The following is a 26,153-nucleotide window of genomic DNA, read 5'->3' as shown; positions in this document are numbered from 1 at the left end:
CCCCCCCCCCCCGCACCAAAGTTGTAAAGTTCGTTTTCAACATAACAACTTATACTCTCATTGTTGCAACAGGTCCACCTGTATCCTTAAACAAGTATATTACTTGGTGATCATTGTTACCCCTTGATGTTGTCCCACTATCCCTTCCCTCCCTACTTCCCACCTCACCCCCCATTTCCATCCCCATCCCCTGAGCCTGAACTTGTAGTTCCCAATATACTGTGCTGTGGGTATCATTTTTGCAAAGGGTCATCCTGTGTCCTTGTTTCAGGGTTTTGTTATTCCCCTTCCCCTCCCCAGATTAGACATATGTATATACAAGATGCAGGGTACCAAAATTAAGTACAATGACAACAAGGGATATGCCAGAGGGGAAAGAACATACAAAGGAAACAACAAAAAATAAAATCACATGGTACATTTAAGACAATAACAATAAAGACATACCTTTTGTGTCCATATTTTGGGGTTCATTTCACTCAGCATCATCTTATATTGTCTTGTAACTATGGTCAGTGGTAGTATCTGGCCTACTTACATATCCAATAGAGGAGAGATAGAATGAAATACCTATTTGGATTGTGTACCTCCACTGTTACTTTTAGTAGTGCCTTTTTTCCACAGTACATTTTTCTATCCACTTTCTTTTGCCTGCTTTTTCTCCAGTTCCCTCTATGGAGATGATATTCCAATTTTAGATAGTAGACTCAAAAACGTTGATTATAATGTTACTACACTCATGGACTACTGCTAGATTCTAACAATTTTTGCAGGTTAGATTTTTAAAATAATATTGAAAGAACAGATAACTCTGCAAGAATGCCTAGTGTTCCCAAATAATATCAAATTAACAAAATGCTTGTTTCTGTCACATTTGTTTTCTCCTTTTGGACATGAGTAGAGGTGTTACTTCTGTTGGGCCATCTCTAAGATGGAAGCATCACTGTGCTTCATCCCCAAACACTCCAGGATATTTCTAAGAACAAAGACATACTTCTTCATCAGTACTGGTATTACCAAATACCATTGCCACTCTCAATAAATTTGATCACCACCTTAATTGATTATTTCTGTTATTTGGTCCATGCTTAAACATCTCCATATGAGTGAACCATACTCTGTACAAGTAATCTTTACAATGTGGGGTGGAATCTGTGTAAAGTCAGCCCACTATCTCCACAGGTTCTACTTTCACAGACCCAACCAACTATAGATAAGATTTGAATAAAAAAGTAATTGCACATAAATTCTTTTTCTTGTTACTGTTATTTAAACAATACACTGTAATAAGCATTGACCTTTATTTATGTATTTGGTATTATAAGTAAACAGCTCCAAGGAGGAACCTACATTATACTATAATATCCCTTCAACTTTCAAGGGGTGATTTACTCTGGTGGTGGCTTGGCTGACTGGGAACTATGCCTCACTGCTGCTGCTGAGCATCAAGGAAGCATTTGCTGGAGACCCAAATAAAAAATACCAAGTATGCTTTCTCCTAACTCAAAACTGAAGTATGTGTTTTAGGAAAATTCCTACTGAATAAGTGCTGTTTGTCCTGTGCCATTTTCTGTATGGGACTAGAATACTGGCAGATTTGGATATTCACATGGGTCTTGAAACCCCCTCACTTGCAAACTCAGAGTCATGGCTCTTTGGCTGTTTTCCAGTGTCCTACTTTTTACCTTCTTCCTCACTTGTCTCTAGTCCTGAAATGACTTCTGTATATTATCATGGACATTCAAATCTCAGAAAAGTGTCCTAAAATTTAAATAGGAAAGAGCTCTGATTCTCATTCCATTACTATTTTTTGTCAGTTGTGGACAATCATCCAATTCCTGTACATCTATTAATTCCTCTTAGAAGAAGCTTTGCTCCCTTCTCCCTTTTATATCTACCTACTTCTCCATTGGTGACTCCTTGGACAATTTACATGTGCCTTGTTCTCATAGTAAACAAAACACAGAAGGGAAGAATAAAGCCTTTTAAGACTTTTTCTCTACATGTACACATGTGTCATTGTCTTCTGGATGCTCTCATAGCTGCATTTTATGTGTCAGGTCCTGCTCAGATGGTTTTGAACCACTGTCAGGGTTTTCCATACCCTGAAACAGGACTAAATGGGAAGAAATATGACCAGATTGCCACAGCAGGAGAAAACTGGCTCCTCTTCAGTTCACCCTTTGAAACAATTAACAAACCAAAATTCCCTGTATGAGAAACCCCATTCTCTCTCTAAATCCTGTCAAATGCTATTCAGAGATTGGCAATGTGTTAAAGAATAGTCATTGGGATAATTAACAAAACTCCTTCTCTTCAGGTCCCATGGTCTTTTTCAAGAAAGAACCATGTCAGTGGCGAAAAGTAATAAATGTCACAAGCAAATAAGTAATAAATGTCATAAGCAAAGAAAATAAGAAGTCTCAGCAGGGACTCTAACTAGGCCTTGGTCTGGGCAGCCAAAGTTGGTTCGCTTCTCTGTTTTGAAGTCCATATTCAACTACTAAGATCTGAAACTTATTCTGATGGAGTAGTTTTGAGAAAGTCTTAGCTGAATATGGTTCCATATATATTTTATTCTGTTTCTTTCTGAAAGCTTGATTTTCCTTTTTGGAGTCTTGCTTTCATTAATGATACCACATCCTCCTAACCACAGTGAATCCTTCTTTCCATTCCTCATCACTGATTCTCATAAGCAACTCTCTCATGATTCAGTATGTTAACACTGTCTGTGCTCTCACAGCATGGTGATTTTTTTCACTCCCACCTGCTGAGTATACATGGAAGTGGCGCTGTGGCTCCAGTGGTAGAGCGCTAGCCTTGAGCTAAAAGAGCTGAGGGACAGCACCCAGACCCAGAGTTCAGGCCCCATGACCGGACTTAAAAAAACAAAAAAACATGGTACCTCAACTACATCCTTTGGGAGGTAGCCTCTAATTTCAAACTCTGAATTCTGTGTTGTTACCATGTCTGTAAAACACCCATAATATTTTACACTCCTGCCTTGTTTTCTGAAGTTCTGGGAATATAGCCTGCACCACAATGTTTGGCCTGTTTTGTTAATACAAATATTATTTCTTGACCTGTTTTACAGATGCTAATCCATTCAATTTTCATGATGACACAATGAGTTAGGTAGTATAGTCCTTATTCATATGATTTATGAGAAGTACTGAGGTAAAAACATATCTTCAATTACCTATGTAAAAGCTGATGGCATCTAACTAGTAAATAGCATGACTCTTATTTCCAATAAACCACTAGAAAACCAGAAGTGGTGTAGTGACTCAAGCGGTAGAGTTCTTGCCTTGAGCTGAAGAGCTGAGGGACAGTGCCCAGGCCCAGAGTTCAAGCCCCACGACCGGACCCAAAAACAAACAAAAAAATGTATTCATTACCTTGCTCATGTAACCATACAGTATTTTCACAAAAAAACAAAAAATCAGAAATATAACACATTTCTGTATATTTGTGGATAAAACTAAGTATAAACACTGATTTTTAAAGGGAGGAAGCTGGGAGTTTTCTTACCAAATTGACTTCCCAGTGACCACTTGACCTCAAACAGATTTCATACTTAAAAATCAAAGTTTATATGCTACAAGTAAGAGACCACAATGGATAAGTGGCTAAAATGTGATAATATATGATTTATATGTGATTTTACATATTATATATATTAGAACAGCATATTATTATTCATTATTAAATAGAAAGAATCACAACCATTTCTGCACTTCTAATTGCATTGGTAGGCATAGGGGAATTATGCTTACTAAAAAAGCTAGATACAGAAAAGCAAATATTGTAAGATCTCACTCTAAAAACATGGATCTCACAACAATAAGGAGTAGAATAGTGATTTCCCGTGGTTGGGAAAAAATAGAAATGTAGACATGCATTCAAAAAAGCACATACTGTATGTGTATATCTAATGGTCTGGTTGTGCAAGCTTCATGTGTTATATGCCAGGCAACAATATTTCTGTCCATGACTGACCACACATAGGTAGAGGGTTCTTTTGTATAGGATATAGCAGATTTGATGGTAGAAGGAGGTGGTTACTCCCTTAGTTTGCTTGAGTATTTCCATGACATACACACAATGAAAAATTTTCTGAATCATATTTCTCAGAACAAGTTCCTATTTTAAATAGTACATATACTTCAATCATTATTTGTCAATTATTCTATTTTTGGTGTACGAATTTAGGGCCTCTCATTCTCATCCAGTTTTCTCCACTCTGGGCTAATTCTCTACCATTGAGCTAAGTCTCCAGTTTGGGTTTCTTGGTAGTCATTTTGGGGAAAATTGTCTATAGATGGTCTGCCCAGGCTTAAATCAAACTGTGATCCACAGCTCTTAGCCTCTTGAGAATAAAACTTTTTCAAGTAAAAAAATTAAATAAACTAGGAGCTGGTGGCTCACGCCTATAATCCTAGCTACTCAGGAGGCTGAGAACCGAGGATTGCAGTTCAAACCCAGCCCAGTCAAGAAAGTCTGTGAGTCTCTCATCTCCAATAAACCACCAGAAAACTGGAAGTGGAACTGTGGCTCAATGGTAGAGTGCTAGCCTTAAGCTGAAGAGCTGAGGGATAGAGCCTGAGCCCAGATTTCAAGCCCCATGACCAACAAAACAAACAAACAAACAAACTTCAAGTTTAAGAGTAATCATTAGCATGTGAGATTTTTAAAGAATTGTGTGTGTGAGTGTGTGTTTACATGCATCTGCACAGACTCTAACCTCTGTACTGATGGATTTCAATAATGGCTCTAGGATGTGGAAAAAGAAAATACTCTCCTGTCACACTTATGAGAGGGTGAATAGACCCCAAGTTTAAAATTAGATAGCACCTTCTGTTAATGTTGCCTTCAGGAAATTACAATTTTACTGGTGGGACACTAATTGCACACTTTCTCCTGTAAGAGACTGGAGGGAGTTGTGTGCTTCTTCAGTCTAATGCTCAGGAGAATTCTGCTGAGGGATTCATTACTGTGTACTGTCTACTGGTAGTTCTTTCATGATTGGAATTTAATATCCAAGATATTCTTATCTTTTACTAGCAGTTCTTTTGAGATGGTGTCTCCTTGGTGAAATTCATAGTCATTTTGTATTGATATTATCCCCATTGACCTTCTAAAAGTACTCTTGTCAATATTTAAAAATAGCATAGGGTAAATTGAATCCTTTTTCAGGTACATTGAAGGAGATAATACCACTAGGATAGCCACTGACATCGCTGATTTAGAGTGTTAAATTGTTTATAAGAACAACAGAGGAGCTGGGAAGGTAGCTTAGTGGTAGGGTGCTTGCCTCGCATGCATGAGGTCCTGGGTTCGATTCTTCATCAGCACATAAGAAGAAAAATCCAGAAATGGTGCTGTGGTTCAAGTGGTAGCGTGCTAGCCCTTGAGCTGAAGAGCTGAGGGAACCCAGAGTTCAAGCCCCAGGACCGACAACAACAACAAAGAAAAAGTTTTGATTTCTGAGCATCAAAAGTGGTGATAACTTTCTTTATGTTAACTGACACTTTAAGACAATGACTAAAGGTCATTTTGGTCAGAAGTCACCTACTCTCAGCACTGAAATATCATGAATGATATTCTGCTATTACCTTCAAATTATCACAGAGAAAGAAAATTCTATATGAACTCATTGTAAAACTTAAGTGGGATTATCACTGAATAAACCACAGAATCATCCTGTAAAGTAGCATAAAATAATTTGGCTTTTAAGAAAATGATACTTAAGTCCAAGTAAATGTTTGGGATAATTCAGCTTAGACTCTAGATAAACAAAAATATTCATACAATTTTCCAAATGACTTATGTTTGAAGAATGTCATGCACATCACTAGATTAAAGTGTCAGATGTGTCAAACAGGCAAAGTTCTACCCCTTTACTGCCACTCAGTGTGCCTGATACCTGTTCTAAACTCACAGGCACGCCTGTCTCCCCAGGCTGTGAGTGCTCAGCAGGGTTAAGTTCTTGTTTAATGGAGGTTAATGGTGTTCTTCTTTATGAGTTCTCTAAAGGCACCCCAAAGATGAGCTCCTTCAGCTGTACACCTTCTGCTAGTAAAGGTCCTCAGACTGCAGTGACTCTGTGTTGACTCCTGGGATGGCTGCACTCATTATGTGGTTCCCTGATTTCCCAGGATCCCTGTACTATCTCTGTGTCTTTCCTTTTCATAGATAACACATCACACTCTTAGTATATGTTTTCAGTTTTTTTACTTTCATTTTTTATTGTCAAGGTGATGTATGGGGGGCTCAGAGTTACATAAGTAAGGTAGTAAGTACATTTTCTGTAAAACATTACCCCTTCCCTCATATTTCTCCTACTTTCCCTCTCCCTCTACCCCCCCAAAGTTGTACAGATCATTTCCAATGTATTGTCTTGTGTATGTCGCGGTTGTATTTGGTTCCCCCTTGTCCTATGTTTCATCATTCTGTTGTTCCCTTTTCTTCCCTAATTCAGATAAACATATATACAATACCCAGGGTAACAAACCAAATACTGTGACGATAGGGGATATGCCATGGAGGAAAGAACATACAAAAGAAACAAAAAAAATCACATAGTACAATAACAAAGAAAAATATCTTGTGTCCATATCTTTATATGGTAATATGTACATAGCTATTGAGCTTTTCTGCTCATCTGATAAAATCACCCTAAATGTATACTAATTAATGCAAATAAGGGAAACCATGGGGCCTATGTTTTTTTGGGTCTGACTTACTTCACTTAATATGATTTTTTTCCAAGTCTTTCCATTTCCTAACAAATGGGGCAGTATCATCCTTTCTGGTGGAAAATAGTATATATATGTATATATACATATATATATGTATATATATGTACATATATATGTATATATACATATATATGTATATATACATATATATGTATATGTACATATATATAAACATACATACAGGCATATACACATACATACATACATGCTACATTGGGTTGGTTCCATATCTTAGCTAAGATAAATAATGCTGTGATGAATATAGTTGTGCTGGTAGCCTTAGGATGTCATTGTTTGAATAAATGCCCAGGAGTAAGATTGCTGGATCATAAGAGAGCACTAACTATAGTCTTTTGAGAAACCACAATACTGCTTTCCAGAGTGGTTGAATAAGTTAACTTTCCCACCAACAATACAGTAGGATTCCCTTTTGGCCACATTTCCTCCAGAATCTATTATTATATTTCTTGATTATAGCCATTCTAACTGGGGTTAGGTGGAATCTCAATGTTGTTTTGATTTGCATTTCTTTTATGACCAGAGAAGTTGAGCATACATTTCTGTTCTGTGTTTTTGAAAATGAGTTAAATTCTAGTTTGTACTAAGAGCTTTATAGTACAGAGTTGAACTCAACTGATATAGGCCTAGGGCAGCTGTTCCTTGAACATACTACTAGTAGTATGTTTAAAATCAAACAAGCCTTGGCCAGAAAACCCATGGCAGTTTGAGAGTGTAGTGGATTAAAATTTAGTCTTTTACAAATTGACTTCCCCCAGATGAAATCCAAAGGGTTCATATATAGGATTAAGTTTCAAGAAGCACTTGCAGCTAAATACTCTGTTGCAGAGTAGAAAAGAGGAAAAGTGCACTTGATCATTCACTTGGTATCTTTGTACCAGTGGCTCATGTCTATAATCCTAGTACTCAAAGGTTGAGATTTGAAGTGACCCTGGGCAAGAAAGTCCATCAGACTTCTATTGCCAATTATCTACCCAAAATCCGGAAACATAGCTGTGTCTCAAGTGGTAGAGCAACAGCCTTGAAGGCAAGTTCTCAAGGACAGTGTCTAGATGTGTGTGTGCATGCACACTCCACACACACACACACACACACACACACACACACACACACACACATAAAGCGCTTGAGCCACACCTCCTCTGCCAGCTTTTCTTGGTTAATTGGAGAAGAGAGAGTTTCACAGATTTTTTGTGAGGGCTGGCTTTGGACTTTGGTATCTATTAAGTAGACTAGATTACAGGTGTGAGTGCTCATTACCTGCGTATGGTAGCATTTTGAGTATGAGCTAAAAGGTCAAAGCAAGCAAAAATCTATCGCTTGGCAAAAGGAAAAATTAGATAGATAGATAGATAGATAGATAAATGTGTGTGTCTGTGTAAATATGTGTGTATGAATATGGATATATGTATACATATAAATTATTTTGTCTTAAAAAGAATAAGGTTCTGCTTTCCAGAGTGTGTAAATGAGTTTACACTCCCACAAACTGTGTAGCAGTGTTCCCTTTTAGCTACATCCTGCCAGGATCTATTGTTATTAGATTAGTTGATAATGGGGTGGGGTAGAAGTTGAATGTTGTTAGGATTTGCATTTCTTTTATGACCGGAGATGTTCAGCATTTCTTCATGTTTCTATTGACCATTCTTATTTCCTCTTCAGAGAAGTCTCTCTTTAAGACTTTAGCAAACTTATTAATGGGATGGTTGTTTCTTTGAGGATTTGTTTTGGGGGTATTTAATTTTTTTGAGTTCTAAGTATATTTTAGATATGAGACCCTTGTCTGTTGCATGGCTTTGCATGGCTAATGAAGATCTTCTCACAAACTGTGGGCTTTCCATTGATCTTGCTAACTATGTCCCTCAATAAGCAGAAGCTCTGCAATTTAATTCAATCCCATTTGTTCAACCTTTCTTTGAGTTTTGTGTTTCTGGGTCTTTAATGAGAAAATTACCGCCCGTGCCAAGGAGCCTTAGAGTTTCTATTACTCCTTCCTGTAATGTTTCCAGGGTGTCTGCTTTTACTTCAAGGTCTTTGGAAAACAGTATAGAGTTTCCTCAAAAGGCTAAACATAGAGCTCCTTATGACCCAGCAATCCCACTTCTAGGCCTTTACCCAAATGACCACAAATAAGGCCATACTAAAAGGTACCAGCACAACCATGCTCATTGTAGCAGTAACATTATTTATCATATGGAACCTACCGAGATGCCCCTCAGTAGATGAATGGATCAAGAAAATTATATATACATATATATATGTATATATATATAGTAATTCTATGTTTCCATCTATATATATATAGAATTACAATATATATATTATATATATACTATATATATAATATATATATATAGTAATTCTATGCTTCCATCAGAAAGAATGGTACCACCCCATTTGTAAGGTAATGGAAAGACTTGGAAAACTCATATTAAGTGAAGTAAACCAGACCCAAAAAAACATAGGGACCCATGGTTTCCCTCATTTGTAATAATTAGTATATGTCTAGGATAATCCTAACAGATGAACTGAATCACTCAATAGCTATGTACATATGACCATATAAGATGATGCTAAGTGAAATGAACTTCAAGACATGGACACAAGATGTTTTTCTTTGTTGTTTTTAACGTACTATGTGATTTCTTTTTTCTTTTGTATTTTCCCCTATGGTTTATCCCTTGTCACTGCATGGGTATTGTATATACAATTGGTAAGAATTAGGGGAGGGAAAGTGGGAAAAATGAGGGAGGTACATTTTCTATTTCAAAAAATAGAATTCTGATCTTTTCTTCAATATGGGTTTATCTTGAAGACATTCCTGTAAGTCAAATAAGCAAGATATAAAGGCCAAATGCTGTGTGGCTTCACTTGCATAAAATAAAGTGTATAAGTGGTAACCAGGATCTTAGAGGTAGGAAAAGAAGGGAACTATTGGTTTATAAGCACAATGTTTCATAGTAAGTTAGATTAAAAGTCTTGACAGAGATACTGGTGCTGGCTACACTACAACATGACTATATTCTGCAACCAATCTGCACTCAAATGGTAAAAATAGTAAATTTTATGTTACATGTACCTTATCATAATGAAGGAATTCTGTTGGCCAGGTAAGAACAGTTCTATTTCTTAACTATGTAGAACTTTGTACAGATCTATACATCTTCATTTATGACAATATCACATTGCAGTTATCATTGGAATTTTACAGTGAGTTCTGAAATCAGGAAGTATAAATGCTACAGTCATTTCTCTTTATTCAAGATGATTTTAACAATATTGAATTTTCATATTTTCAAGGAAAATTTAAAATCTATTTTGGATATAGCCATAAAACTCATTGAAGTTTTGACTAGTTAGGAGTATCTGGGAAGGTATTATTTTACTAATATTTAATCTTTAATTCATGAATATGTTGTATTTATCCATTGAAATTGTTTATTTTATTTTTATCACCAGTGTCTTTGCAGTATTCAGGCAATGTAGCATATATATGCTGTATTAAATTTATTCCCCCCAAAATATTATTCCTAAATAAACTTATTCCTAACACATCTTGATATATTGTAAAATATTTTTCTTTTTCCTTTTTTCTTTTTCTTTGCAGTATTGGGTCTTGAACTCAGGGTCTTATAGTCTCACTTGGCTTTTTTTCCTCATGTCTAACACTCTACCACTTAAGTCATGCCTCCAGTTCTGGCTTTTTAGTGGTTAATTGGATAGAAGAGCCTCAAGGATTTCTCTGCTCCATCTGGCTCTGAGCCAAGATTCTCAAGTCTCAGCTTGAATTACAGACATAAGCCACCAGCACCTGGTATAATTTCTTTTTTGTTATACTTTTTCATGGCTTGTAGTTTTTTAATGGGAATATATTTAATTTGGTATGTTGTTCTTATTTTCAGCAACCTTTCTAAATGTGTTTTTCTACATTTTGTGGATTTCTTAGGGTTTTTCTCTGTCTGAAATAATGAAATTGATGAAAACCTCTTCCTTTACAATTATTATGTTATTTGTATCAATTTCCTGACATATTGTGTCAGCTGTGATATCCAGGGAGGCACATGAATACCTGCAGCTTGTTCCAACTGCAGAGAGAATGTTCAGTGAGTACTACAGTCAGTGGGAATCATTCCTTGCATACTTATCATCAGCTAAACTTTATTTATAGTTTGCTGAAAATGCTGTTACAAGCACTTGGTGCTTTTTGTTATATATTTTTGCCTCTTTTGATGTTACCATGCTAAGTTTCTCCATAATGTGGAGCTCTTCTGAACATACTAAGCCTCATTTACACACATAATACTTTCTTTGAGAGAAGGGAGAAGGTCCCTGTGTTAACTGAAAATTTGAAAACAAACCATTATTGTTACATCCTGAATTTCATCAGTTTTACACTGCTGATCTAGGACTTGGTTACTAAAATATGCATTCCAATTATCATGAATGAGGGGAACCATGGAGCCTATCTTTCTTAAGGTCTGGCTTATTTCACTTAACATGATTTTTTCCCAAGTCTTTCCATTTCCTTACAAATGGGGTGATGTCATTCTTTCTGATAGAAGCATTGAATTCCTCTGTGTATATATACCACATTTTCTTCATTCATTCATCTATTGAGGGGCATCTGGGTTGGTTTCATATCTTAGCTATGCTGCAATAAACATAGTTGTGCTTGTAGCTTTAGTGTGGCCTTGTTTGTGATCAGTTGGATCACCAGGAGTAAAATTGCTGGGACATAGGGGAGCTCTGTGATTAGTCTTTGAGGAACCTCGACACTGATTTCGAGAGTGGGTGAACCAGTTTACATTCCTACCAAGAGTGCAGTACTGTTCCCTTTTGACAACAGCCCTGCCAGTGTCTACCATTATTTGTTGTCTTGATAATGACAATTCTAACTAGGGTGGGGTAGAATATCAATGTGGTTTAGTATATATCTAGGATAGTCCTAGTTGAGGATCACAATAGCTCATTAACAATGTACATATTACTATATGAAATGACAATAACCGAAATGAACTCCACTATACACAAATAAGATTTTTTGTTTTGTTTTTTAATGTACTGTGTGAAGTTCTTTCTTTTTTCTTTCATTTTTCCTCTTTGGTTAATCCCCTGCTGTCACCGATTTTTGTTTTTTTAATTTTTTTTGTATATATGTTTATCTGATTTGGTGAAGGAAAGAGGAATCACAAAATGGTGAGAAAAAGGACAAAGGGTGAACAGCAATATTCACAAGACACTATCTTAGAAATGAACTTTACAACTTGGTGAGGAGAGGAATCGGGGAATGAGGGAAAAATGGGAGAAAACAAGGGAGAGGGTAACAAGAAATGTTCAACAAGAAATGTACTCATTACCTTATTTATGTAACTGTAACCCCTCTGTTCATCACCTTTACAATAAAATTAAATTAATTTAAAAATATGATATATTCATTTCAGAATATTCTGTGACTCATTTCTCTTCCCTGAAAAAAAGGAAAAGAAAAGAAGAAATAGAACATCTTTGTGTTATTTAGCAAGGGGAAAAAAGGACAACCCCATGGGAAAAGTTTAATCAGTCCTGACATTTAAGTCCATGATTCAGAATGATTTAAATGGTCTGTGACAACAGAATAGTTAACAGTCTGCAAAATGTCCATTACCTTTTGTTAGCAAAGGCCTATTGATTTAGGACCTTGTGTGACTCCCATAAGGTGTTAGTAAGTAGTGATGTGAAAACTCCAGTTCAGCATTATTCAACACCAGCCAAACTCTCCCAGGGAAGTCTGTTAGGAAGGCGCAAATTAAATCTTCATGCTAAGTAGTTGCAGTTTTCTGGGAAACCATGGAGCAGAGAGGTGGATACTTCTTGCCATTTTCTCCGGAGATCACATTTTTTCTATTCTGTTACAATGGTCTTTTTAATGGTATGACAACATGAATGATACTCTAGAACTTGCCCTGTGTTGTTCTACATCTTCTTACCAAATAAAATCCATTCTTTAAGGACTTTCTTCCACTGTTGTGCTTTGGTACCATCAAGCACACCAGTTGCTTTTGGAAGATGATTTGATGATTAACAGCATCAAGATATATCATTTATACAGCTAAAGAATTGCTAAGCACACAAAGACCATTCTATCACACCTCAGGGCTAACCTCGGGAGAAAGCATCATCTGAGTTTAGCAACCAGGACCTAAAGCCTCCTGTCTTGCTCACATTGGGACATGGGCTCTGTCTTAGCATTTCCACTAATAGTTCAAGCTGGTGCAAGATAGGACCAGACCTGAGGACCCCACCATGCACAGTTCCTTTTGGCGCTGTGGAGAAGTCAAGGTACACTACATCATGATTATAAAATACAGAGAGAGGACTCAGTAGACACCAAGGGACAAAAGGCTGTAAAGATTATGCTTTGACCCAGAAAGGTCCTCACAAGGATATCCAGCTAACTTAGCAATGTGATAAAATGAATGAAAAAATACTTTTTCAGTTTTCTGGAACTAAGCATCGGTGTGTGTGTGTGTGTGTGTGTGTGTGTGTGTGTGTGTGTGTGTGTAATCATGCACGCGTGTGCACTGCTAACAAAGCTTGAACTCTGAACCATGTCTCCTGACTGTTTTATTTTTAAACTCAAAGCTGATGATATTTTACCACTGAGCCACAGCTCCACTTCCTGCCTTTTCCTGATTAACTGGAGATAAGAGTCTCATGGACTTTGTTGCCTAGGATGTTTTGAACTGTGATTCTAAGATTTCAGCCTCCTGAGTAGCTAGGGCTAAAGACATAAACCACCATAGCCTGGCTGGGAATAAGCATTGTCATTAGCAACAGACAAAAACAAATCAAAGTGTCAACAGAAGGAAGAGCTACTTACACCAGAATAGAAAGGCTCACCAGACACGCATATCACATCCTGCTCCTGAAGAATCAGAAGATCTCTGGCTAGGTGCAGCCGGACTTTGAACGGTTCCTGATTACCATCCTGTAGCAAGCAAACCCCTGTCTTTGTCTTTAGAAACACGAAGCCAAGAGAGAGAAAGAGAGGGGAAAAAGATGCTTAGTCCATAGGTTAGAATTTTAGGATTTAATTACAGTAAAACATGGTAAATACCATTTTGGAGCTAGAGAACATATAAACTTGGAGATTGGAAATATCACTTCACATAGGAACAGAGATAAAAAGGATGTATTTGGAATAAAGTACACATTCAGATACTGGGGTCTATGTAAGAAAATTCATACAAGCCCGGCGCCAGTGGCTCACACCTGTAATCCTAGCTACTCAGGAGGCTGAAATTTGAGCATAGTGGTTCAAAGCCAGCACGGGCAGGAAAGTCCATGAGACTCTTATCTCCAATAAAAACCACTAGAAAACCAGAAGTGGCACTGTGGCTCAAGTGGTAGAGTGCTCATCTTGAGCTGGAGAGCACAAAGATAGCACCCAAGCCCAGAGTTCAAGCCCCACGATCAACAAAAAAAAAAAAGAAAAAGAAAAAGAAAATTCACACAGATGCTTGGTGAGTCAGGAAAGCATCAAATGTAAGGCATTGGAGAACAAGGGATGTTCGATTTAACTGCTTTACAGTGTAAATGTAGGAAATGGTAGCTTTAGACTATGTGGACATAATTTATATTACACACAACTCAGCCCTTTAAAATCTAAGTGTATTTAAAGTTGTACATTACTATATTCAATTTTAGGACATGTTCACCACTACAAATAGAAGAAAAATCAAGCCCCTCCCATACCATTGTCATAGGTCCAGGCCTTGTCACCTGAGCAACAAGCACCAATCCACTTTCTGTTTATACCATAAGTTTTAGACTGAAGAACTTTCTGTGTCATATTTACTCTTGGCTCCACTACTGTGTCTTTTCTGGTTGTCAACATGTACATACATACACACACACACACACACACACAAAGCAATTATGAGGAAAAAAGGACAGAACACAAATGAATTATCTATTAACCAAATTGCTCAGGAGTCTAATTAAAGGTCTAAAATATTTGATTACTAAGTCAAGGTTTTGTCTTCACCCATGTTTGGAGACTATGCAAACAGACTGTGAAGCTTTCTGAACTAGTCCTGCATGGCTTTAAGCCAACATCTTGGTAATTACTGGAGAAGTATGTGCTTCTTATCACTCTGGAACCACTGTGGTGTTAAGATATTCACATGGGTTAAATGTCTTCTCCCTAAGGAGTGTAATTTGTTGGTTTTGCAATACTGGGATTTGAACTCAGAGCCTGACATTTGCAAAGCAAGTTCTCTACCAAGTGAATCTTGTTGCCAGCTATTTATATATTTTAAATTATTTTTTTGGATAGGGACTCACATTTTTATTGGAGCTATACTCAGGCTACACAGAGCCCAAACAAGAGTATGTTTAGTATGTCCACTGGTCACAGATATAAGACAAAAATTTCACATAGAATATAATTTCTTGCTCTCTCTAAACCAAAGTCAACAGGAATAATGATTAACTTACAAATGATAATTTAATTAGTTATTTATTGATCTGTACTTTACTGAGTGAAGAAACACATGGAGATACATATGTAGCTAGTATTTAAGGGGTGCAATATCCAGAAAAATGCAAATAATATTCAGCTTATGCTTGGAATAAAACTTTCCTAGAGGACTACTAATTCTCCCTCCCCCCTCTCTTTCTCTCTCTCCTTCCTTTACCTTCTTTGTTATTTTTGGGGGTGGTACCAGAACTTGAAATCAGGGCCTCATGTATGGTAGGCAGACCCTCTACCCCTTGAGCCAAATTCCTAACCACTTTTTATATTGGTTGTTTTAAAGTAAGGTCTTACATTGTGCTTGAGTTGGGTTGGCCTGGGTTGTGATCCTCCTCCTTCTACTTTGCCTTGTCATTGGGGATAACAGGTGACAAGGATGCATCACTGAGGCTAGCTGCTATCCTTCCTTTTGTAGCTGGGAAAAGAGGCAGTCTACAACTTGCCCAGCCATGCTTTGAGATATAGTCTCCCAACGTCCTTTTTCCTAGAGCTCATCTTAAAATACAATCCCCCATCTTTGTCTCCACAGATCTAGGATTATAGCCTTGAGCCACTGGGCCTGGCAGAAATTTTTCTCTTTAGAAGACTTTTCCATAACATTGACAGGAATATAAAGATAATGTCTAAAGATCACTTTCTGACTGATGCATACAATGTTACCCTCTACCATTCACAACTTTATAGGAGTTTGGAGTTCATTTTTAAGACTGTGTCATTTTGTGAACAAATGAAAACTGCTCTACCTGTGCCTTTCCTCTCTCTTGCAGCCACACACAGCAGGTATTCACTCAATCCCAAAGATTAATCTATGCTATGGTGAATTCAAATGGCTACATCTGAAGGAAAACATATTTTTCAACATGAGTCTATATGTCCCTTAATATAAAATACAATTCTTCAGAATTTTCACATGGACGAGTCTTGCATGTTTGCAAGATGATCTTGGCCTGGGGCATGACACAACATGGAAACCCTGAGGGACATAAGGAGGAGTGGTGATATAAAATAATACATCAAAGCCAAGTGATTGCAATTGAGCACATTCAATGATTTTTCAGTGTACTGTACATTCCTGGCCAATTTTTTCCCCAAATGTGTAAGGGAATAGCCAGTAATCACAAATAATGCTCTTTTGACTTTAGGATGAGACAGAGCTTTTTCCCCAGAGCTCAGAAATGCATTACTATTACACATCAAAGAGATATAAAATATTGTCTTGGGAATGTTTGGGAGACTAAGAGCCAGCCACCAGAGTTTCTCATCTCATTTCTAATGTGGCTGAATTGAGCTTGTACTTAGGATTGTGGCAAATGCCCCCTGATTGTTTGATAGTTGTCTGGAAAACAAAACACAGACTTTGATCTGAGTGCTACGGAAACTCACAATGAGGCAATTTTTTGGTGGAATTGCACAAGCTCTCTCTCTCTCTCACACACACACACACATACACACACACAAACACTACTTACAACAATAAATATCTACTGCCAAATACGGTCGCTCATGTCTGTAATTGAATCTACTTGGGAAGTGGAAGTATAAATATTCTGAAACTAGGCAAAGATCCTAATTCAAAATCAAAATAAAGAAATCATCTTATAAATTAGAAACAATTGCATGAAAGAAAAAAAAATTTGAAAACTTAACTTGGGGTTCATTTCAACCAACATCAACTTATCTGACCTTTTCTGATTGTTTCAGACATATACTAGTTATTGCAAATAAGGGAAACCATGGGACCTATGTTTCTTTGGGCCTGGCTTACTTCACTTAATATAATTTTTTTCCAAGTCTTTCCATTTCCTAACAAATGGGGCAATGTCATTCTGATGGAGGTATAGAATTCCATTGTGTATATATGCCACGTTTTCTTGATCCACTCATTTAATGAGGGGTATCTGGGTTGGCTCCATATTGTAGCTATGGTAAATAATGCTGCAACAAACATAGTTGTGTTGCTAGCTTTAGTATGGTATAACCCCTGCTTTCACTGTATTTGATGTTGGTATAATTTGTGGAGGGGAAGGGAAAAAACAAATCGTTTAAATAGGGATACAGGTGGACTCATTGCAACAATGAGATGTACAAGTCGTTATGCCAAAAAACGAACTTCACAACTTTGGCCAGGAAGGAGAGGGGTGCTGCAAGGGGGGCTGGGAGCTAGGAAGGGATGGTAAGGTGAAACAAAGAAGGAGGCAGCAATACTTGATAAGAAATGTACTCATTATCTTGCCCATGTAATTGTAACCCCTCTATACGGTATTTTCACAATAAAAAATAAATAAAATAAAAAAATAAAAATAAAAAGGCTAAGGTAAAGCCATAGAAAGTTATAGATTACCCTCTGAGGAAACTTGTGAACCTAAATTCAGTAGTCCCTCCTTCTCAGATGATAGAAATATAGATCAATCACATGCATAATGAAGTTAGATCAAACATAGAATAGGCCAAAGAGAGCTGGTAACAAACTGACATTAAAGTATGTTTTTCGAGGATTATTGATTTCATATATTCTGCTATAAAAATGTAGGCAGAGAACATTAAAATTTATTTTTAAAATCCAATCTCTATATTACTTTTTCAAATATTAAGTTATGCTAACAGACACTCAGACATGATCTAGACAAATGTCCCTACCTTCAGAGTATTTCTACTTTCTAAAGAAGGACATATATAAATAGGACAAAATATAATATCTAATAAGAAAGCACGATGTAGAGAGGAATTAAGATATTTTTGAGGGCCAGGTGTATTCCAGGGGAATTTACAGAGAGAAAATATGTGCTGTTCGCCTTGAAAAATAATAAAGCAATCATCAGATGAAACTAACAATTTCTGTTCATATGTGTTTGTGTGTATGTGTGTGTGTGTGTGAGACTGTGTGTATATGTGCCAGTACCACAGCTTGAACTCAAGGCTGGCTTTCTACAACTTTAGTCACAGTTCCATATTTGGCTCTTTTGTTGGTTAATTGGTGATAAGAATCTCCTGGACTTTCCTGATAAGGTGACTTCAAACAGGGATCCTCAGATATTAGCCTCCTAAGTAGGATTACAGTCACGAGCTATTGGCACATGGTGAAAATGGCATTTTATTCAAGAGGAAAAGTATTCAAGAGGAAAAGTGAGTAGCGATATAAGAAGAAGTAAAAAGCAGGAAAAGACATCCTGTGGAGAGGCCGTGGCAAAGGATTTCAGGAGAGGATGGAGTACATCCAGTCCCTCAAATGTGTTTTTTTCTAGAAGAGTAGAGATCAGGAGGAAATGGGAAAAGTCAGATCTACTTGTTGAAAGAAGCATGGACTTTGAGCATTAAAGCAGTATCAAAATCCCTCTCAGAGATCAAGAGGATAGAGAAACCCAATGACAGGTCAGGAGGAAGAGTGTCCTAATTTGTATCTTAATAACAAGCTACACAGGACTTAGTGTGTGCCAAGAAATATTATTTCACTTTACTTCCTAACAGTATCCTTCAATGGGTTTTATAGGTAGGACGCAAAAAGATAAATTGAGAAGAAGCAACAGGCAAAACTAAAGCCAAGCTCTGAGCATTGAGCTTTAGTTGCTTCCCTGCTTGCCTTGGTTCTTCTCATGAAGAGATATTTAGGGAGGCCTATGCTGACCATCTAGTATACATCTAATGACATGGACACTGTCATCTTAGTAGTCACTAGGAGTATCTTCACCCAGTAGGAATAATTCCAAGGAGGACACCATCTTGAACCAGTTGACCAGCATGTATCAAATCAGCCACCCCCAGAGGGCGACAGTGAGCAAAAGACCATTCTTCCATGAATAGATGCCCTTTCCCAACAGCTGCATTGGTAGGGGGCCAGCCAGGTGTAGGGGGAAGTTTGTTATCCCTCCTTCAGACTGTTTTGGGGGTACTGATGGCTTGCAAGGCTGTGAGAGCAGAGCAGCTATTGGTGCTGACAACCTAAAACAACAAGGGCTACTGTCTTTACAGTCCAAGGCTAACCCTGTTTCAAAATGAAAAAATCACCGAATTATTGACCTCTAACTACTATAAAATTAAAGAAACATTTATCTTACTGTGTGTGTGTGTGTGTGTGTGTGTGTGTCTGTGCGCATGCTAGCATGTCTGCACGCACCGCACACATACACACACATTTGCAATGGAGCTTGAACTCAGGACCTCGTACTCTCATTTGGCGTTTTTGCTCAAGGCTAGCAGTCTACCACTTTACTCACATTTCCACTTGCAGCTTTGTGGTGGTTATTTGCAATAAGACTCTCATGAACTTTTCTGTCGAATCTGGTTTCTAATCTCAGTCTCAGAGTAACTAGGATTACAGATATGAGCCATTTGTACTCATCTTTGCCTTCCTTTTTGTGTTAATATAAACCAACAAGTATTTGTCTCTAAATTCTGTTGCTGTGCATACATTGCATATATACATACACAGAAATAAGTATGTATATACAATGTACATATGTAGCAATATTGTCATCTTGAAAAGGAAACATAAGACAATATTTTAAAGAATTAACTTGTAATCATGGAACTAAGTCTAATATTGGTTTCCAATCCCTGTTGAACAGAAATGTTAACACTTGAGTTTATTAATTTCTACATTGGAAAAAATTTGGTGAAAGGAATTATTAAAAGACAATACTTCTAAACTACACAAAACCTGTCTATGAAACTGCAAAAATGTTTTATTTGATATAGAAACATATATAGCTTCAACTTAGTACATAATTTAGACTTCAAAAATAAACTATCACTCATTTACAATTTAAAAGTTAGAGTATTTTCAGGTACTGGTGGATCATGCTTGTAATCCTACCTAGAAGTCTGAGATATAGAGGGTCCTGGTTCAAATCCAGCTTGGACAGAAAAGTCTTCTCAATCTCCAAATAACTAGCAAAAGGCTAGGCTAAAGAAGTGGCTCAAATGATAGCAGACCAATAAGCAAGCAATCTTAACAAGTGAAAATACCTGAGTTCAAACTCCAGCAAAAAAAAAAATCTTTTTGAAAAATTATATTCTTGGGGCTGGGAAGGTAGCTCAGGCTCAGTGGTAGAGTGCTTGCCTTGCATACATGAGGCCCTGGGTTCGATTCCTCAGCACCACATAAACAGAAAAAAACCAGAACTGGCACTGTGGCTAGAGTACTAGCCTACTAGCCTTGAGCTGAAGAACTGAGGGACAGTGCCCAGATCCAGAGTTCAGGCCCCAAGACCGGCAAAAAAAAAATTATATTCTTTAAAAAAAAAACAAAAGATTTTATGAAACTTTTAAAATCTATATTCTTTTCATTTTAAATGAATCATATCAGATATAAGTGAATCATATCAGATATAAGAAACCCCAAAGAGACTATAGTGTATACTTGACAAATATTCTTTCTGGTCTTTCCTTATATTGGTTGACAAACACGCTTTGTTTTGTGACCCTAAGGTATTAAATAAAATGCAGTTTATTCTACTGAACTATATTCTAGCAGAGTGTACCAAACATTATTTCAGACAAAGTGCTTCAAGCTGTATTTTATCACTTACCTCTCCTTCATGGTTTATTTCTGATCAGTCTTTTCCTTAACTAAATTACATTTTTTTTCAAATCCTAGCAGATGCCTTTGTTTATCTTTATATTTTTTTAACGTCTTCTCATACTACTTTATCCAAGGACAAATTCTGCATTTTCTAACTCAGGGCTTTCATTAAATAATTTTTCACCCCTTCCATACATCTGTTCTGTATATTGGCATCACCTGTACTCCCTTCAATATCACTTAGTTCTACATCACATTTTTAGCTTCCTCTTCTACACTGTTATCTGGGGAAGATTTCAATAACCAGGTTAGTTCTGTCATCGTTATTGAGGACTAGTGAGCTATTGATCTATAGACTCAAAAGTAGTTGGTTCATTGCAGGATTTGTTTCAACACTTGCAGATTTTCTGATCCCTAGCACTTGTGGTTTGCCAATCTGAGAAACTGAGAAGACACCTGGGACCAAGGTCCTTCTGACCTTGTCATGTTCTTTTTCTGCCCAGCCAATGAGAGAGAATAGCAAAGTACTTACATTTACTTGACAAGATTCCACAAAAGAGGAAAATAGTTGCCTTTAGTCATCTTTTTGAAATATCTTTAACCAAATAAGACTAAAAAACAAACATTGTATCTAGATTTTGGAGGAGACTTATCCCAGGTATTTATCATCATGAAGACTCAACTACCACACTAATAATAACGTTCTACTTTTAAAATTACCCATATCACTATTTTTTCTACCTCATAAGCAGGGTATTTAAGCTTCAACTATGCCCTTTTCTCTGAATATCCTACTTAGTGTGTGGATCACATGTTTCTTCACAGCAACAATTTTTGTATTCTTTCTCTGACAATCTATATGCTGAAGGTTTTTTAATAGGCTAAAAATTTTAAGTAATCATGGGAAAATATAGATTATATTTCAGTATATTTAGTACAAACTAGCTCACAAATGTGTACAAATTATTAAATTGTGAATACAGTTGAATGTTGTTGTACCATGTACATAAACTCTGAAAATGACGTTAAGTGAACATCATACTGTACTTATACAAAGATAGTTATATAAGATAGTTTTCTGGCAGTAGATGATAGAATCTCATGGAAATGCCCTTACTTTTATTTTTTAGCAGTATTGAGGTTTGAACTCAGGGTACTCTACAATCTAAGCCATGCCACCTGTTTATACCTTAGTTATTTTTTCTATATTATCTTTTGATTTTGGCTTGGGACTGGGCTAGACTAAGATCCTCCAAACTATGCCTCCTATATGCGTAGAATTACAGATGTATACTACCACATTCAGTGTATTGATTCAGACAGGAATCACCTGGGCTGGCCTTGAGCCATGATCCACCTAGTGTCTGCCTCCCATGAAGCTGGGATTATAGGTGTGAGCCACTCATCCTAGCCCAGAATTATGTGAAAAGAAATATATATTCAGAATATGAATGTTTGTGGTCAACACAGACATATGGATCAGAGTTTAAAGAATGTGTATTTGAAAATAAAATAGGCTGTCTTCAAACCTCAATCCTCGGATCTTACTCTCCTGAGTAGTTAGTATCAGAGGCATGAGCCACCAGAGCCCATATTTGGATGGCAATTTTTAAAAGCAGAAATAATCATAAATATATCTTGATATATGTATATATTTTCTTTTAAGTTGTAGATTTTGTTTCTGTTTTCACCTTCTGTCTCTACCATCAGTTCAACATTTCTGTCTTTACCTACAAGAGCAATAATTACAAAAAACAAAATCAACTTTTTTAGGGCTCTATATTAGAAAGTTAAGGTACTTTTAAATGGATATTAGCTGGTCTTTCTTCCTCTTTTTTTATATAGAGAGAAGAGACTACCTTGCTCCCAGGAACTTTGACATCAGATTTGATCTTAATTCTCTATTAACAGTTAAAAGAAAATGAGCTTTATTTAACACATCTTTCACTGTATAATTCTCTGTAATACAGTTACTGCGAAAGATGTTTAAAGTTGTTACCAGGAGTTCTAAGTCACACATTATAGCTTTACTTTTTTCTGATTAATTAAATGGCTCTTGGCATACATAAAATTTCTCTATTCCCTCTAAAGCAGTGACAGCCACACTAAATTATTTCTATGATTTCTATTCTCTTAAAATCATAAAACTGCAAATTTCCAGCAAACTCTGAGGTTTGGAGATATTCAAAATATTTTAGAGTTCTGTCAATCCAGCATGTGTGGAAGATATAAGAATATTGTCCTGTCTGGTATGGCTCTACTTCTTGTGAGGCTCAGAGTCTAAAGTAGTACTGATTTTCAGAGGGTTCCTTGTAAGAAACTCTTAGTATCTCAGGAGTAGGAGTAATATGGTCACAGTGGCATTACTATTGTAAAATAAGTAAAAGTGTAAATAGAAAAGCTCAAACTAATATATAAACAGTGTTGTTTAAAAATAGGCCTAGAAAATATTATGCCAATTTATGATAGCTAATCTAACTCAGTTGTTGTAATAGTATTTGGCCACTATCTATCTCTACTAAGTCAACTCATATGGGTCTTAACTGTCTTATTCACATAAATTTCTACTCAGAACATTACTATTCAAAAGAATACAATATTTGATGGAAATCAAAGACTTCCTACAACCAAAATTGAGAGTATGTGATTAAAAACAGAGAGTTCACAATTAAAATTTAAGCTTAGAAAGACATACAAAACTTCTGAGATGGTAATTCCATATAAAATATTGGATAAATGGTAATTGAAAAACTTGAGTAAAGCATATACTTTGACCTTAAAGTGGTCAGTGTAGCACATGAGAAAGGAATTTGTAAGCAAATAACTATCATCCAATTTAAAAAAGACTATCATTAATAGTTGCAAAGTATCATACTCAATTTTTTGAAAATGACAAGCTATTTAATATTAAAACTATCATATACTTGCATTCTAAACTTTACACTGTGACTGGTTTTATTGTATTTTATTTTTTGTGAGTCGTGGGGCTTGAACTCAGGGCTTGGGCACTGTACCTGAACTCTTTTGCTCAATGCTAGAGCTCTACCACTTTGATCCACATTGTCTCTTCCAGTTTTCTTGTGGTTAATCGGATATAAAATTTTCATGGACATTTATGCTTGGGCTGGCTTTGAACTGCAACCATTAGACTTCAGTCATCTAAGTAGCTAGGATTACAGGGATGTGCCACCAGTGACTGGATCACAGTGGTGACATATTTTAAGTAAATTTTTCCCTCTAGAAGCCGGGCACAGGTGTCTCACAACTAGCTACTACTCAGGAGGCTGAGATCTGAGGATTGTGGTTCAAAGCCAGCCAGGGCACAAAAAGTCCATGAGAATCTTATCTCCAACAAACCACTAGAAAACCAGAAGTGGTGCTACGGCTTAAGTGGTAAACAGCTTGCCTTGAGCTGAAGAGCTAAGGGACAGTGCCCAGGTCCAGAGTTCAAGTCCCACAACTGACAAAACAAAAGGAAAAATTGCTTACTTAAATTGCAAATTGATTCAAAAATGTAAATACATAACATTTCACAAAGGTAAAGAAGTGAAGATCTATTGTTTTGTTTTGATTTTTACTATATGTAATCCACTTAGGGTTGTATTGAATTTCAAATATAAAAAGTATTTTATACTATGTAAGCAGTTACAAAATAGTTTAACCTATCATATTTGCATTTTGCCTGGCAAGTGAGAACCCAATGAATGACTTACATTTGCTATAATGAAAACCTTTCTTCCAAAGACAAAATGATTCTATGCTGAGGAATCTCAAGTGCAGGCACTACTACTGAGCTATACAGATGAACAGTCTTCAATAACCTTGAAAGAGCCATGTCTAACTGTAACTTTTACCAAAGTCTGGTGACAGTGCAGCACGGAATCTCAAGTAACACTGAAATACCTAAAGGAAGTTACAGGATTTTTGTGCCTAAAGGAACCTTCTACGTCTTCTAATTTATAATAATTTATGTGGGGGAAAAATCTTCCAACAGTGACACTCCTTGAAATCACATAATGCATGGTTGATGGAGAAGAACAGTTCAATTATGTTACACTGCTCGAGTCTTCTAAAGGAAAGTCTTTAAATCTGGGGCTTCCCCAGGCAGACTTTGCTCTTCAAGATCTGCAGCATAAAAAATAAAAAAATATGTTCTGGAAGGAAAATGAGCCTGCCGTTCATCCTACGCCAAAAGTAGAAAGTGATGCCAAATATTTCCAGGTTATATTATATTCTTGTGGAAAAAAAGGTTCTACTTACCTCCTCACAGGTAGTTCTGAAATCCATGTGCTGTGGCACCCCAAAGGATGGAGTCTGAAAGACAGAAATGGTAAGCCATTAAGCATAGCATACAGTGTAATAGGTAACATCAACACAGTATAAACTGGGAAGCACTTTCTAGGTTTATACATCAGTAAAGGACAAGAACTCCATGGTATGCCACCAGGAGAGAATGGAAGAGAGAAAGAATTCTTCATGCTCAGTTTATGCGTTAATACCCATGCTACATGATTTAGTGGTGCCTTTCTACCTGTTGGCCTTCTGAAGTGATCGGCAACATTATTAACCTCTACGTCTCGTTGTTAGCTCTGCACCAACTATTTTGAAGCTCAAGCTTTAGAGAGGGGGGGAAAACTTTAAAAAGAGTAATTAAAAATTGTTTTTCATCTGGCTATCTCTTGGAAAAAGGTTGACTAATCTTTCTCTTTTTAATTAAAAAGCTACATGCATGAATAATTCCCCCTGGAACTTAGAATTTTATCTATAAGTAGTATGATTCATGGGAGCAAGCTATTTATCAGAGGGGATAAATTAAGATGAATTAATTTATGAAACCTCCAATGAAAATGTGCATATAGAGAACACTATCACACCTCAATGATGGACATAGATAGAAATGCATATGTAATAGCCCGGTGCTGGTGATTCATACCTGTAATCCTAGCTATTCAGGAGGCTGAGATCTGAGGATCGTGGTTCAAAGCCAGCTTGGGCAGTAAAGTCCGTGAGACCCTTTTTTTCTGAATCAACTTATTTTTAATTTTATTGTCAAGATGTTGTGCAGAGGAGTTACAGTTACATATGTAAGGTAGTGAGTACATTTGTTGTTGAACTTGTTACTCCCTCTCTCATTTTTCTCCCCAGGGAGAAAATTGTACAGATCATTTCCCACATATTGTCTCTCTCTCTCTCTCTCTCTCTCTCTCTCTATATATATATATATATATATATATATATATGTATATATATATAATTGTGAAAATACTGTACAGAGGAGTTACAATTACATGGGCAAAATAATGAGTACATTTCTTATCAAGCATTGTAGCCTCCTCCTTTG

At 36.6% G+C, this 26,153-nt stretch overlaps 1 protein-coding gene across 1 annotated transcript in view; it reads right to left on the bottom strand.

Annotated features, from left to right (window-relative positions):
- Positions 1-26,153, bottom strand: part of Sntg1 (syntrophin, gamma 1) — an 852,919-nt gene that overhangs the window by 313,236 nt on the left and 513,530 nt on the right. The window contains exons 3-4 of the mRNA XM_013009280.1: positions 25,073-25,126; positions 13,639-13,773 (exon numbers count right to left, since the gene is read on the bottom strand). Of these exons, the coding sequence (XP_012864734.1) occupies positions 13,639-13,773; positions 25,073-25,099 (162 nt within the window). The 5' untranslated portion in view covers positions 25,100-25,126. The remainder of the gene's footprint in view (positions 1-13,638; positions 13,774-25,072; positions 25,127-26,153) is intronic.

Source organism: Dipodomys ordii, unplaced genomic scaffold, assembly GCF_000151885.1.
Source record: "Dipodomys ordii isolate 6190 unplaced genomic scaffold, Dord_2.0 Scaffold9, whole genome shotgun sequence".
Lineage (NCBI taxonomy): Eukaryota > Metazoa > Chordata > Mammalia > Rodentia > Heteromyidae > Dipodomys > Dipodomys ordii.
Note: the sequence above shows the minus strand (reverse complement) of the source record. Positions and strands in the feature narration are given on the sequence as shown.